General features: G+C 43.4%; 1 protein-coding gene across 2 annotated transcripts in view; it reads right to left on the bottom strand.

Annotated features, from left to right (window-relative positions):
- The window catches only part of LHFPL3 (LHFPL tetraspan subfamily member 3), a 577335-nt gene that overhangs the window by 58369 nt on the left and 502158 nt on the right, over positions 1-16808 (bottom strand). The window contains exon 3 of one of the 2 annotated variants that reach the window (XM_077997142.1): positions 4127-5209. The exons of the other annotated variant lie outside the window; for it this stretch is intronic. Coding sequence (XP_077853268.1) covers positions 5193-5209 — 17 coding nt within the window. The 3' untranslated portion in view covers positions 4127-5192. Of the gene's footprint in view, positions 1-4126; positions 5210-16808 lie in introns of those variants that run through there. 2 annotated transcript variants of the gene reach the window in all.

Here is a 16808-nt window from a genome sequence, read left to right as displayed (position 1 = left end):
GAGAACCACTAGTTTGGAACAATTAAAACAATTTAGTTTTATGTCAGTCAGGTGTAACCTACTTCCTGTCCTGGGGAAGCCCTCTGCATCAGGGTGTTGGAGGTAGTGGTGGTGCTGGGCTTGTTTTCTGTCTGTCTAGCAGGTGGATGTCTGGGGAAGCAGTTACTGGGGCTCAGAAAACACTATCCAAAAATGAGTCCTCAGAAGCAGGCTCAGAAGCAAAAGATCTTCTCTGACCTTCTTCTGCTCTCCTGTCTCCCAGTCCCATTCTCCCCCAAGGCTAGCCATAGAAACTATAATGGCAAAAACCGCAATTACTTTTTTTTTTTTTTTGATGGAGTTTCACTCTTGTCGCCCAGGCTGGAGTGCAGTGGTGTGATCTCGGCTCACTGCAAACTCTGCCTCCCAGGTTCAAGTGATTCTGCTGCCTCAGCCTCCCGAGTAGCTGGGATTACAGGCATGCACCACCATGCCCAGCTACTTTTGTATTTTTAGTAGAGATGGGGTTTCTCCATGTTGGTCAGGCCGGTCGCGAACTCCCGACCTCAGGTGATCCGCCCACCTTGGCCTCCCAAAGTGCTGGGATTACAGGCTAGAGCCACCGTGCCCGACCTAAAAAACGGCAATTACTTTTGCATGAACCTAATAGAATCCCTCTTCTCCAAGGCTGGTCACAGAAACCAGAACCCTCTTTTTCCAAAGCCAGGCATAGCATCTAAATATAGTACTCTAACTTTCCTTCTGCTCTATCTGTATAAAAACTGGCCATAAAGAAATTTTCAGATCCACCTTGTTTGACTATTGGCCATAAGGCCCCCATTCCAGAGAGGGTCCTGCCCCACATCCAGGAAGGAAGGAATGCTGGCTCAGAGAGGCCAAGAAGAATCTAGACAGAGAGGCCTTGCTGGGTTTCCCCACTCACTCTATTAGCATTAGATCCTAACCATTTTGTCCAATCATATTTCTATATGGCTGTCCCTACTTCGTTGAACCTCAGCAGAAAAATGGGCAATTTCCTCTGAAACTTTGGATCTTCATTCTGAAGGCTCCCAGGAATACATGTTAAATAAATTTATATGCCTTTTCTCTTATTAATCAATCTGCCGCATGTCACTGACTTTTCAGTGAACCTTAAGTGGGCCAAGGGCCTTGGCCCCCACACAGTGCGGGGCCACCCAGCCCCCAGGAGCCAGGCTGGTCTGTGCAGGGCCCTGAGGGAGCAAATTAATGTGTATCTCTGTCAGATGGCTAGGCTCTGTTGGCTGGTTCTTCAGACTCTCGAACGCTCAGTTAGTTCTGGGGTTTCCTCTACGGCAAGACATGAAGGCCTGGCCAAATCTAGAGCTTCTAGTAGTTCTCAGAACTAAGCTGGAGTAACTAGAAGCAGAAAAGAAGGCAGAGTTGACTGGACACAGTGGCTCACACCTGTAATCCCAGAACTTTGGGAGGCCGAAGTGGGTGGATGGCTTGAGCCCAGGAGTTCAAGACCAGCCTGGGCAACACAGTGAAACCCCATCTCTACTAAAAATACAAAAATTCGCTAGGTGTGGTAGCACATGTCTGTAGTCCCAGCTACTTGGGTGGGGGGCTGAGGTGGGAGGATTGCTTGAATCCAGAGGTGGAGGTTGCAGTGAGTTGAGATCGCGCCACTGTACTCCAGCCATGTGACAGAATGAGATCTTGTCTAACCGAAAAAAAAAAAAAAAAAAAAAAAAAAAGGCAGAGTCCTCATCATCACCGTGGCTAACCAGGAAACCAACTTGGCATGTTTGCATGCTGACAGGCCATCAGGCCTCCAGGCTGATATTTTAGGGTCTCAGGCCATAGATGTGCCCCTTCTTCTGAAATATTTAGAAAGCATTTCAGGCTGAGGCTTGCACAGACAGTGGAGTGCTTTGCTGTGGCTCAGGAGCAGTCCACAGAACTCCTTTCCTCCATCCGTCCCCTTCCCCTTTTCCTTCCCTTTCCCTTCCTCTCCCTACCTCCCTTTCCTCAGACACCTGCAGTTTCCAATTTGGTCACTAGAGGGCTCAGCAGGACAACGATTATCCTAGGAAGGGGCAAAGAAGGACCTGAAAGAAGCCTGAAATCCACCCCCTACTCCAAGCTGGTTGACTGTTGTTTGGGGGCTCTCCAGCAAAGGGAGAACTAAGGCAAGGAGCTTGTGATGCTTGCCTGCCTGCCCAGCATCCTCAGCGGGAAGACCAACTAGTCTTGTGTGGCTGCCCAAGAATGCCATTTTCCTCTTCAAACAGTGCTGCAGTTGTCACAGGAGAAGGAATGGTAACACCAGGGCAGTGATAGTTGCCAAGAATTAGTCCCCTTCATTATCTCCAACAGCTGCTTCCCTCAAATGACATGGTGGATTATCATCTTTCAATCTTACATGAAGTGCCATGCAGAGGTGGCATCAAGAGTCTCTTTGCACAACCCTTCCAGCCAGATGTCCTGCCTCTCAGTCCCTTCTCTGCCAAAATTCTGGAGCTGAAATTCTATCCTGGTAATACTTTCTGAGGCCATAGCTCTTTGTGGTGCTATTTGTCCAGTGCACTAGAACCTAAGAAGTACACAAGAAATGATCCACCTCTGTGATTTTCCCTGTTCTGCCATATCCTGTCCTGCTCCTCCCATCAGATTTTGAATCAGTGTCAGATTCAGGGAAGGCTGCTGCAGACTAGATGCATTTGTTTGGAAAAAGTTGTGTAATCGGCTACACTTGATATATGAAAACCCAAATGGACCAAAATGTTAAATCAAGCGATGAGTTTTTGCTCTCTAAAAAAGATTCATCATAGCCAGTCACAGTGGCTCATGCCTGTAATCCCAGCACTTTGGGAGGCCAAGGCAGGTGGATCACTTGAGGTCAGGAGTTCAATAGCAGCCTGGCCAACATGGCGAAATCTCGTCTCTATTAAAAATACAAAACATTAGCTGGGCGTGGTGGTGTGTACCTGTAGTCCCAGCTACTCGGGAGGCAGAGGCAGGAGAATCGCTCAAACCTGGGAATTGGAGGTTGCAGTGAGCTGAGATTGTGCCACTGCACTCCAGCCTGGGCAACAGAGCGAGACTCTATCTCCAAGAAAAAAAAATCATCATAAAAATGTCATTTACTTGCCATGGAAAGAGAAAGCTCTGTTAAAAAAGTGACATTGCATATTTGGTTAATAAGTGTAATTCCATAATTTTATGTAAATGAAGGGTGTATCTCAAAACTCTGCTGAAAGCTGGCATGTGTGGGTTTCTATTCTTGCCTTATTGGCTTTTGAATTATTCTCCGACTGCCTCAGAGACTTCCCTGGCCTTGTTAACTTGGTTAGCAATACACTGAAAAGGAGAGAATGTAACCTTGTTCACCTGCTGGATCTGCTCAAGTTCCAGAGCTCTGATCAGTGATATCTCAGGAAGAAGAGAAGTACATACCAGCTGGATAACCTCAAACTACTGAAATCGGCTGATTTGAGATGACCAAACTGGAGCTTGCCACATCTATCTGAGTCTGATAGGTCCGTGTAAAGGGCACAGGCTGTGTGCTCCTCATCTGCACCTTCTCCTTCCTGCCCTTGTTCTTCTTCAGTTAGTAACAGAAAATCACAAGGCCCTTGCTCCTGGAGGCTGTCCCCATTTGCAAAGCCTGACTATAACTTCTTTCATAATCCTACAGACGAAAATGAATATTGTGGGAGGAAACTGCATGAAAAGCCCGAGGTTGCTCAGCAAACTTAGCATCATGTACTTTTGAAATCAGCTGCTTTCAAACTCATTTTATAGATGAGGAGCCCAAGGTCCAGAGAGGCATAGCAACTTTCTCAAGCTCACCCAGATATTTCGTGGCAGAGCCAGGAGAGGGACTTGGGGTCCTTTCTTGGGATGTAGGCTCCTTCACTTTTCAAAGGCTCTCCTGGTAGTGTGCAAGAGATTCTCTTCCAGAGAGAAATGAACTGGGATATCACACCAAAAAGATGCTTTGATGGGAAGAGGAGGATTAAGTTTTAATCCAGGCTCTGCCCCCATCTTGGGCAAGTTACGTTCTCTCTTGAAACCTTGGCCATTTCCTGTGAATTAAGGGATTTGGAGTGAAGGCTCCGTCTCTAAGGACTCATCAGCTCTAGAATTCTGTTTGTAAACGATGGGTTGGGTCTCAACACTGCAGGGGCTTGGGCAGCACTCAGTCATATCTCATAAGAGCCCCTCTAATTTTACATTCTTGTCATCTCTGCCAACTATCTTGGGAAGTTTCCTGCAAATTTCCATTCAACACACACCAGAAACTTCAGTGAAATTGAGAACAAGAGGCGGTTCCAACCCTGCAATCACAGTCAGGATCATATTTTAAATGTTCCAGGTATGCTCTTAGGGACAAATACCTCCTTCTCAATTTATTCTGTAAATCGAGTTTATCACATATTGGAATCACTCAGTTTGGAGATATAGGTAATGGAAAATCAAGGAACACCAGAAGGAATTGTGTGTGTGCGCATGTGTGTGTATGTGTAAACAGTACAATGAAGGGCCACTAGAGTCCGTATCTGGCTTGAAACCCATTATTCTTTTTCCTTCGTAGTCACAGTTTTGTTCCATCACATACACAAGTGTACACAGGGAACATAATACATGAGAAGATGACCTCTTCTCTCCATGGCTCATTTTAGCCCTGTTAGTTGGCACAATGGTGTTTACTTTCACTTAGCATTCACTCTACGGAGACTCCCACAGCAGTAATCCGCTTAAGGCTGGTGGCCCCAGAGAATGCCGCATAGCAAAGGACAAGGTTTGTACAGAGATGCCCACATGTGTGGTTCCACACTCTGTAGTAGTATGTTGCAGTGAGAGTGTGGACACATGCCTAGAATTCTAAAAGCTCATCATCCAAGTGCTCATTGTCAGAGAACAATAACCAAACACATCCCCCAGGACTCCCCAGCTCCTTCCCAGGGAGGTGCCAGGCTGACAGCTGCAAGTGCCAGAGATTGTGGGAGAGAGAAGCACAGATATAAAATCAGGAACAAAGACAGAAGATTTATGGCTTGAAGCGGCAGTTTCATGCGGCCCAAGTGCTAAGCGCTGAAAGCGGGAATCAGAGAACAGCGGAGAAAACATGCGGGAACAGAAGGCAGAAGCGCACAAAACACAGCTGAACCCACAAAGCCATGCTCACACTTACATGGTGTGGTCTCACACTACCTTAGTTTGCCTTAAGCATTTCCATCATCTGAGAGTGTGGGAGGAAAAAACAGAACATTAAAGGTAAAATAAGTTAAGAGCTCACACTTGGTTTTTTAAAGATTAAAACAAACAACGTCATTCCTGGCTATTCCATTGACGGTGTGCAGAGACATGCTTGGTGATTCACAATGAGGAAAATCACAGTCCTGAGAGCCAGACTGCCTGGTTCAAACTTTAGTCCTGCTACTAGCTGGCTGTGCGACCTGGGCAAGTGTCTTAACTTCCCGTGCTTTGGTTTCCTAATTGTAAATGGGCCAATAGTAGCACTTACCTCATCACATTGTGGTGAGGATGGAATGGATTACCGCATGGGAAATACTTAGAGGCTGGGCGCGGTGGCTCACACCTGTAATCCCATCACTTTGGGAGGCCGAGGTGGGTGGATCACTTGAGGTCAGGAGTTCGAGATCAACCTGACCAACATGGCAAAATCCCATTTCTACTAAAAATGCAAAATTTAGCTGGGCATGGGGGTGGGTGCCTGTAATCCCTGCTACATGGGAGTCTGAGGCAGGGAAAATTGCTTGAACCTGGGAAGCAAAGGTTGCAATGAGCCAAGATCATGCCACTGCACTCCAGCCTGGGTGACGGCAAAATTGCATCTCAAAAAAAGAAAGAAAAGAAATACTTAGAATATCTCTATTATTCTACAAGCCCAAGGAAAGAATATTCCTAGTCAATACCAAGCATTTTCTAAGAGTTAGACACCATCGTTGTTTTTATTACTTTTATCTTTGGTTTCCTCAGACAATACTACCCAAAGGACAGGAAAAAGAAGTGAAAGTCAAGGACTTGGAGAGAATTTTAGATGCTCAATAAGAAAAATAATCAAGGGAAAAAGACAAAATGGATTGAGCAAAAAAGACATGGATTGAGCAATCATTCCAAGTGTCATTAAAATTCTTTGAGGACATCATTTCACATTCTGGATTATCCTAAAGCAATTCAGAGTAGCTTTAAAAGAAAGATAAGTAAAAATCAATTGTACACACACAGATCAATTAGAACTCTAAAGCCTGGTTCATGCCGGATGCTTCAAGGCTATGCATACATCCTCAGGTATTGCCCTGCCATGCTGTTGTCTTCCATTTTCTCAATTGCCTCCATCTAGTGCCTCACAGAGAGCTGCTGAAAGGTGCCAGTGCGTGGATCGGAGTTTGGGGTGGTGGTGGTATGAGGATCAACTGGTTGATCATGCAGGCGGGTGAACTTCTCTCCCCATTCTTTCCCAGAACCATTTCATTAGCTTTGCCCTCACTTGGCAGGACACTGTGGTCAAACAGGGAAGAATGGGACACTTAGTCTAAAAGGTACCTGCAAGGAAAATGCCCTGTGGATGACCTGGGCTTGAGTCTGCCTTTGCTGACCATGCTCTGAGTCCCTAGTTGGTCAGCACCAGTGCCCAGTTAGTTCCTCACTTTTCCTCAATTTGAATCCCACTCTCTCCACCTCCCAGTGGTGCATTTGCTCATGTAGATGGGCCTATTGAGAAAGGTCTTATTTAAAAACATGTAGCATTCCATGAAACTCAGATTAATGGGTTGTCATCTCCTTCTGGACACCCAATTCCTTCCCCTCCAACACCTCCTATCTGATTGATAGCTTCTCATTTCCTGCTTCCCATCTGGCCCTCTTCTTACTTCTCTCTTTTGGTCACTTGTATTCATCACTGGCCTGAGATAGTTTTCAGAATAGAAGGTGTAGGCCTCTCCTCTAAGTTTCTTTCTGCTACTTGTCACTTTTTCAAAGACATGAACGACTGTATTGACTCTTTTCAGGATATGAGTATTTGGATGAAGTGACTCGATTGATTATATGAAGTTGGGTGTCAGAAACACCATTTCAAATGAGAAATGAAAAGCGACCTTGGAAGTTTTTAGCTGATGGAACACAGAGAGGAAGAATGTTGAGGAACATATCAGAGTCCGTTGGGGAGTCTTGCCTAACTCACCTTTCCAGAAAGTGTGAGTTCCCTGCCTTCGCTCCCTGAAACACAGAGCGCAGCAATGTGCTCAGCTTCCATCGAGGTGCATTCTTCCACCGCGGAGGTGGAAGTGTGCGTGTTTATCTGTGGTCCCACACTGTTGCGCTCTGAGAAGACCTCTGCTTTGAGCAGGGTTTTAACCCAGATCATTAAAAAATATGTAAATGCACTCCAGAGTTGTAGAATTCCCCAGCTCAGTAGCTGCCAGTTGAGCTGCAGGCTCCCAGAGTCTGGGCTTGGGTTTTTATTTCTTGGGCAGCCTCTCACTATGTCAAGTATAGCATGCCCCGTGCTGCAGGTAGGGGTTAGGGCTGCCAGGAATGGTAGCTTCATTTGTCTGGCAGGGAGGTTGGCTTTTAAAAGACATGGTCTTAGATCTTTCCAATCAGAGGTACTGTTTCAAGGACACACATTATAGTGCTCATGCTCTGGAACACAGAGAGACACCTTGATCTGTTCAACACCTTTTTGAAGGGGTGCTATTTATGTCATCAGAATGTTGCTCAGGCAAAAGTGCACACAGGCAAAAGAGGTAGAAGATACTTAGAGAAGCAAAGACATTTTCAACCAGAAAAAGTAGGTATATTGAATTGGTGTTTGCAGAAATTGAGACAATTAAACAGAATTATTAATCAATTAACCAAATTATAACTAGGCTAGGAAATACAAGATGATTTCAAAGGAAATCATTTCAAATAAGTCATTATCTTGCTTTGGAATCATCATCTGGCATTATCGTCTTGCATTTGGTTCCACAACAGACGAAGAAGGTCATTATTTTGACAGAAGAGATGGAGGCAGTTACGCTTTTTGTGTCGAGGAGACAAGCAATGCCACATCTCCTGGAGTGTCAGTGAGCTCTTCAGCCTGCAGGACTCCATCTGGAGGGCTGGAGGTCTCAATGCAGCGAGGACAGCCATGGCATTATCATCCCATACACTGTGAGTTTTAGTCAAGAGTTCAATGGCAGTCACTTCTAAGGTCTGCTCTGGGCTCCAGGGCCCAATCCCCTTCCCAGGCAGGCTATGTGTATTCCTAGGTGTAAGCTGTCAGGCTAGGTTTTGGTGGGTAGCCCATGTAGGTAAAAGCACCCCCCACAAAAGGTTCTACCACTAGAGGAGGAGCTGATGTCTGAGTAACCTTAAAAGTATTTTGCTGTGCTATGCTTAACTCATCAAAATAACTGATTTTTTTTTTTTAAAGGATTGTGTGTGTGTGTGAGGAGGTTGATCAGAACAGACATGCTGGTTAGGGTAGTAGGGAACAGTTTAGAAACTGATTTTAATCCTTTATAAAAGTGCTGTCTAGAACAGATGAAATATGCATGGTGGGGGAAGGTAGAGAGCATAGAGAGAGAGGAGGAGAGGAGGGGGAGGATGAGTTTGAGGGAGGGCAGGACAGGAAGTCGCTCCCACTGGATCTGCACCATAATGGATGAAGCCTCATCAGACCTCTTTTATCTCTCCTTTTGCTTTCTCTGGTGTCAGGAGTGGAGAAACTATTTGCCTTGAGATCTCCTGAAACAATAGAGGGGCAATGAGGACCACATCAACAAAGCATCTTCTTCTTCTTTTTTTTTTTTTTTTTTCCAGACAGAGTCTCGCTGTGTTGCCCAGGTTAGAGTGCAGTGGCACGATCTCGGCTCACTGCAAGCTTTGCCTCCCGGGTTCATGCCATTGTCCTGCCTCAGCCTCCCGAGTAGCTGGGACTACAGGTGCCCACCACCACACCTGGCTAATTTTTGTATTTTTAGTAGAGACAGGGTTTCAACGTGTTAGCCAGGATGGTCTCGATCTCCTAACCTCGTGATCCGACCGCCTTGGCCTCCCAAAGTGCTGGGATTAAGCATCATTCTTTTGAGGGAGTATAAAATGCCCTACTCTCTTTTTGAATTAGTAAGGGGAACATAAAACTCAAATAAATGGGTGCAAAAATTATTTTAAAGATCCACCCAGTTTTATGTTATTGCTAGTAAAAAGAGGCAGTTGAGAGGAGAGAAGAGAGGTAGAGAGACAGCCAACAGGCAGTGAGATTCACAGAAGGAGCAAAGAAGAGATAAAAATGAAAGCTCTACACACAGAAAGTCATACATGGGAAAGCAGACATGTGGTGGCTTAGGGACAGCCACACACAGGTACCCCCAAAGACACACACACACACACACACACACACACACACCCCACATAATGCATCGTAATACATATTGACTTGAATCAGTATCTTTCTTTGATCATCATTCCATTTTCCATAGACACAACGAGGATGCAATGTCCTTATCCATGCCCCTAGGATGGAGAAAATAAGTCGACGTGAAGCTGGGTTTTATGCAGAACGTGGACTGCAGGCCACTGAGGAAGGTTCTGTCTTAGCTACATAGTCACGCCTCATGAAAAAACTCTTCGGGGTCTCCCTGACCCCTGAAAATGATCCTTGGGGTCATAGGGGTTGTATTCCAATGAAGGCAATGGGATGTACTTTTGTGCATTTTTCTATAAGATGGGAGAGGATTTCTTAGAGAAAAGGAAGATCAATGCCCCTGCCAAAAGGCAGCGGAGGCTTGCTGGTACCATGCATGTGTGGGTGAGGCATACTTTCCTCTGTGCTATGAGCCCACAGACACGCTTTTTACCATCATTGCTCCTAGTGAAGAACTCTGACTATTCACAGGACTCACTAAATATAAGAATCACTCATCATGGAGGCTCAACTAATGAGCTGATAAGCTTATTTATTATACTCGAAACATTAAAAAAGACAACCTTCATGTTTCTGTTTGATTTATTCAAACTTGAATGAACTGTGGTCTCATTCATTTAGAATATTAGAAAAACCACCAAAATGTCCTTCTGACTATTTCTTTTTATTTGGGTGATTTTCACTAAGCCCTGGGAATTTAGGTTCTATGGTTTAATTTCCCACTTCCTAGGTAGTAGTAGATAATAGGTGGAATGCTGAGTATTGACTGTATGCATCCCTCCTGGATATTTGGTGTTTAGTGTGGGGAGGGTAGCAATAAAAAGTACAGAAATGAAGGAAACTGGGAGTGATAGCTCCTGCCTGTAATCCCGGTACTTCAGGAGGCCGAGGTAGGAGGATCACTTGAGTTCAGGAGTTCAAGACCAGCCTAGGCAACAAGGCCCTGGTCTCTACATTAAAGGAAAGAAAATTAGCATGGTGGCATGTGCCAGTAGTCCCAGCTACTCCGGAGGCTGAGGCTGAGCTTGAGCCTGCGAGATTGAGGGTGTAATAGTTGTGATTGTGCCACTGCACTCCAGACTGGGTGACAGACTGAGACCTTGTCTCAAAAAGATTAAAAAAAAAAAAAAAAAAAAAAAAAGAAAACCCACAATAAAAAACAAACAAACAAAAAAGAAATGAAAGTCCTCGAGAAAATGATTTTTAATTGAGAGGCCTTTCAGAGAAGGAATACAAGATAGTATTGTAATTTAGTGTTAGAATCAAAGAAGTTTAGGGCTGCGTGTGAACTTGGTAATTTTCCAGTCCAAATTTTATAGATGTTTCCTAATCTATAAAATGAAGCAAATTTACTGGATAATAATAATTAACATCATTAATAATTATATGTAATAATTATTCATTATAATTGTCAATTTTAATACGTATAACTATAATTAATTTTAATGATCAATTAATTAATAATATTATTAATTATCTGGTCAGCTTGCTTCATTTTGTAGATTAGGAAACAAAAACTCAGAGGACAAGTGAAAGCCTGTTATGGACAGTTAGTGGTAGACCTCCTGACTCATGATCCAGGACCACCCCACCATACTTCTTCCCATTTTCAACAGAAGAACAAAGTTTTCTAAGCAATACACCCATCAGGTAATATGAGTAATATAGCCAACCTACCCTCTGAGTACAGAGAGACTTAATATCTTCCAAGCAAGTGTTACAGGTGTGAGCCTCTGTGGCTAGCCAGAAATGTTAATTTAAGTTTTTTTCTTTCTTTCTGTTTTTAAGACACAGTCTTGCTTTGTTGCCCAGGCTGGAGTGCAGTGGTATGATCTCAGCTCACTGGAACCTCCACTTCCTGGGTTCAAATTATTCTTGTGCCTTAGCCTCCCGAGTAGCTGGGATTACAGGTGTTTGCCACCTTGCCTGGTTAATTTTTTGTATTTCTAGTAGAGATGGGGGTTTCACCATGTTGGCCAGGCTGGTCTTGAACTTCTGACCTCAAGTGATCTGCCCGCCTCGGCCTCCCAATATGCTGAGATTACAGGCATGAGCCACCACGCTTGGCCCCGAAATTGTTAATTTTATAATATAAAAGAAATTCAGGTTTCTAATCTGCCATATAGGTGAAAACCCTCAGGATTTCAGGACCAGGGTTCTGTTGACTGAAATGCACTTTAAACACCTCAGCTGGCCTTGAAGGTTAGTTAAGTTCCCTGTTTTCACAATCTCACCAATTTAACACTGCCATCCTGTCCTCCCTCTGGGGTGACAGGTGGCTAAAACCACATTTAGATTTTCCTCTGGGGGGAAATTTCTCTCTCCTTGATGGTCTCACTGTTCTGTGTCTCACAGCCTACTAGGAACCTGCAGGGAGCTCCCCTTGGGAGTGTCTCTTCTCTGCCTACCTGCTTTCATCTACTCTGGGGTCAGAATATTCTCTTTCTTTAAGAATTCATTCCCTGGTGGAAATGTAAGCATGCTAGAATTTAGTCTGGGCTCTTACAGCATTGTTTCTGTTTTTGCTTTAGCCATTATTGAAAGTGATTTTTTAAAAAATGAAATGGGTCCTGGTACTTACTACATTATTTTGGTTAAAAAGATGAAGCAATGTTTCTCTGTACTTGCACATTCCAACACAGCAGTCCCTAGACACATGTGGCTATTTAAATTAAAATAAGACACAATTAAAAATTCAGTTCCTCAATTTCACTAGACACATTTCAAGCACTCAAAAGGGTATGAAATTGGACAGAGCAGATATAGAACATTTCCATCACTGTTTTGCAAGACAGTGCTGCTCTATAACACTTACTACGCTTTAGTCAAATTTGAAAGCAAGCTGTGTACTTTGTTCTACAAGTCAGATTCTGGAAAAGATACAATGAAACATAAATATGTCAGCTACAGTCAAAACTCATTGGTAAAATAATAAACAATACAGTTGGAATTCTGGGTGTCTTTATGTTCAAGTCAGCCACACACAGCCTTATCACTTAATTTAGATTCTAATAAAGTCAGACTTCATTTAAATGAAGAACTGACTTTCACTACAATGGTAGTTCTTCTCAATGGAGGTGTATATGTAGGGTTAGAAGCAGAGGTGGAAGTACACAGCAAAATGTATCAGAAACACCTGAGAACTTGCACAGAACTAGCCGTTTCCACCCTCCCTAGATAGGATTGGATTTAGTTAGAGGGGCAGGTGCGAAACAAAGGGCCTCTGTCTTTTGATAAAGTTTCTCAGATGGTTTTCATGTGTTTTTCCCAGCTGCATCCCTCCAGTTGAGAACCAAAAGGATGGCTAATTACAGAATGGCAAGGGTCATTGGGGTAAGTTATATCCATAAGTCCTTATGTAGGTTAAGCTCTGATTACTGGGACTGATTTCATGAGCAATTCTGTACTAAGTCTGAGTGGGTAAGACCTCTGGTTCACAAGGTTATGTTGTTTCTTAATATAACATGGTTATACTGTTTCTCAAGGTTATATTGAAGGCATGCTAGCATCAAACATTTATTCGTTTAAGAATCACTTATTGACTGTCTAATAATGTCTATCAAACACTGTGATAAGTTTGTGGAATATGGTCAAATAAGTAAGCAATGGCACTAGAATGTGGCAGCTAAATTCCTGTGTGGGCTTTGAGTTAGACTGAGTTTAAAATTGGTACTTTCTATAGGGTTCAGTGTATACTGCTCAGGTGATGGGTGCACGAAAATCTCACAAATCACCACTAAAGAACTTACTCATGTAACCAAACACCACCTGTTCCCTAATAACCTATGGACATAAAAATAAAAAAAATAAATTTGGTGCTTTTTAGCTGTGTGTCCTCAGGCAAACTACTCAACCTCCTCAAGGCTCAGTTTCTTGCATTAAATTGGGAATACTGTTAGCACTTACTTTATGGGATTATTAATGAGGATTGAATAATATAAAATACACAGGGAAGATTTAGTACAATTTAGTGACTACAGCATTAAAGAGTATATAGTTTAGTGCGGAAGATAAACCTACTTAAGCTACACTCCTCCTCACTGCAGATGGCTGGTTCAATTGATAACGAAAAGGTGCTAAAGAAGTCAAAGGTGTAGGTTTGATCCCTGTGTGGTCCAGTCAGCTCTAGGGTAGATCAGATGTCTCTGCTCTTAGCCCGGCCATTCCACAAATGTGGCCAGTAGGGAATCAGGGTAATGGCACATGGACAATCAAACATGAGAGCTGAGATGATCCAGGATGAAGTCATCCAAGTTCCTTCCTTTAGAGACAAGTAGACTAAGTTACAGAATTGAAGTACCTTGCCAAACTTTAAACACGACTCACCAGTGGCATACCTGAAGCCAGATCTCAGGCTTTCTGATTCCCTGCCCAATGTTCATTGTGCACACATTGAATATTTCCTAATGGAACAGAGACCTTCATCACCATGAAATATTATAAAAGATCCCCATCTTACTATTATCTGGCCGTGGGGTTATTTTCAAACACATTTTCATTAGCTTCAGAACCCAGACACAAGACTGGGTGCAATTTTCATTTGTTGTCAGAGATAAATTGACATCCTACAAGCCATAGCTCCTAGGAGCAACTCTATGTAGACTAACAAACTATAATAGTCAAATATTCTTGAGATCCAGTTTGTTGTACACCCCAAACCTGGCTCATCTCTGCTCAGCAGGGGTAAATCCTTCAGCTCTGGAATATCAGAATGGGTAGCAGACCATAATGAACTTATAAAAAACAGAGGGCCAGAATGTAGGACCCAACCTTCATGGCGCCATAGCCCTGAAATGATCTTTCTTGGACTTTAGTTCTCAGGGCAGATGGTCAACTTTTGCTTCCATCACTTCTTTCATCCTGTTACTTTCTAAGAGCACAAATGGTGAAAGAACGGTAGGCTTTTTAAATGAGAGTGTGATGGCATCTTGGTAGTTCTTCCTGCATGGCTGTGTGGGCTAGCTTCTTCCAAAGACAATAAGTGCCTCAGCATATGGGGCCAGCATCCCCAGTGACAATAGAAGAAAGCAACAAGACAGCCACGGAGTACCTTTAAAAATGTAAATCAGATGTCCCTCCCTGTTCACAAGCCTCCGGTGGCTCCTATCACAGTTAGAGTAAAATCCAAGCTCCTTTCCCTGACATATATGGCCTATAGGATTGGGCTTTTGTCTACCTCTCCAGCTCTATTTCACACAACTCTCTACTGACCAGGCAATTTGGCCTCCTTCCTGATTCTCCCTCCCATCTTAGGATCATTGCACGTGCTCTTCGCTTCTCCTAGAAATCTTTCTTATCGTTGTGGTCAGTTTCTCTGCACGCCAGCTTAAATATCAGATCCTCGGAGGCCTTCCCTGAACATACAACCGAGGGTAACTACTTGGTCATTATTTAGCATACTACCCAGGATAAATTCTCTGCATAGCACTTTATGCTTTCTAATATTTTCTTGCCCTTTACGTTTATTTATTTTCTGTCTCCTCCCATTCGGGGCAAGGGGAGGGAGAGCATTAGGACAAATACCTAATGCATGCAGGGCTTAAAACCTAGGTGACAGGGTGATAGGTGCAGCAAACCATACATAGGTAACAAACCTGCATGTTCTGTACATGTATCCCAGAACTTAAAGTAAAATTAAAAAAAAAATAATTTAACATGTAGATCAACATGAAACAATGGTCAAATACATCATGTGAAGTGAGCCATTTTCAGTATGAAGAATTTGATACAATTTTTATAAAAACAGATTCTATGTGCATTTATATATATTTGCATTCATAGAGAATACATTATGAGTGGCTTCATCTCAAAAAAAAAAAAGAAAACAAAGTTCTGGAGAACAAGAATTTTGTCTACTTAGTTTGCCATCTCCTAGCACATAGTAGGTGCTCAATAAATATTTACTGAGTGAAATGAATAGATGAAGGAGTGACTGCCACTCCAGGATCACAGCTCATCTAAGCTTACCTTCTTGCTGGTGCTGTTGTGCCTACAGAGAATCTCCTGCCTGCCTAGATGCAAAGTGTGGGGCTCCGTGAAGAGCAAACCTAAAAATCACTTTGACTAGAAGAACACACAACAAATGTTGGTTGATGGAACGACATTTAAGGAGCACTTACTCTGTGCCTCATACTAAGCTCTTTATGAGAATTAACTCATTTGGTCTCAACAAACCAATCAGGTAGTCAGTGTTCTCATTCTCATTAGTGAGGATTAGTAAACTGAGGTTTGAATGATAAAATGTATCACCCAAGGCTACACAGCTGGTAAATTGAAGTGTCAAGACTTGAACTCAGGACATCTGACTCCAGAGACCACACTGGAGGATGGAAAATTCACAGCAGAACCTATACTGGTGAAGAGAATGCAAGGAAGAAAGAATGACAAAAAGAAAATGTGAATTTACAATTGTTTAATGAATATAAATCAGGCTGATAATGATCTCCCACCTGCACCAAAATAAAAGGCACCTCTCTCTACCTATCCAAGGTTACCATGGACCTAAGTGATTAGAGAACAACTGAGATGAACAAACTTCTCAGTGCTATAGAGTACTATTAAAGGAATCCCTTGGGCATGTTCCACTGAAACCATCATGAAGCTGAAGCAGCCCTCTCTGCCTGCAGGACCTGCTCGGGCCATGCGGATTGGATTGTGCACATGTGTGTGTAAATGACAAGTCAATAGAAAGTTGGAAGTTGATGAGTTGGCTTTGGGCGTATGTCTTCCTTCCGTCCACCTCCCATCCCTCCTTTGTATGTGTTTGTCTCCACTTGACAAGGGCAACTGCCACACTTCAGCAGCTGAACTTGCCATCTTGGTCCCTTCTGCTCAACTAGACTGCACTGACATCAATGGGTGATTTCAATAAGCAAATGATGCTTCAGAATATTTAAGGTCAGAAGGCAAAAGCACTGGTGATGTATGAGGGCAGCTATGAGACACAGAAGGGAGTGAGGTGAGGATTCAGGAGGAGTGTGAGGCTGAAAGCCAAGGAAGTCCTCTTGAGGACTCAGTTATTTATTTATTTATTTTTTGAGACAGAGTCTGGAGTGCAGTGGCATGATCTCGGCTCACTCCAACTGTGGTGGTTAATACTGAGTGTCAACTTGATTGGATTGAAGGATGCAAAATATTGATCCTGGGTGTGTCTGTGAGGGTGTTGCCAAAGGAGATTAAGATTTGAGTCAGGGGGCTGGGGAAGGCAAACCCACCCTTAATCTGGTGGGCACAATCTAATCAGCTGCCAGCATATATAAAGCAGGCAGAAAAACGTGAAAAGAGAGACTGGCCTAGTCTCCCAGCCTACATTTTTTTCCCGTGGTAGATGCTTCCTGCCCTCAAACATCGGACTCCAAATTCTTCAGTTTTGAGACTCAGACTGGGTCTTCTTACTCCTCAAGCT

Source organism: Macaca mulatta, chromosome 3, assembly GCF_049350105.2.
Source record: "Macaca mulatta isolate MMU2019108-1 chromosome 3, T2T-MMU8v2.0, whole genome shotgun sequence".
NCBI classification, from domain to species: domain Eukaryota; kingdom Metazoa; phylum Chordata; class Mammalia; order Primates; family Cercopithecidae; genus Macaca; species Macaca mulatta.
The sequence above is the reverse complement of the archived record's forward strand: the minus strand, read 5'-3'. Positions and strand labels throughout refer to the sequence as shown.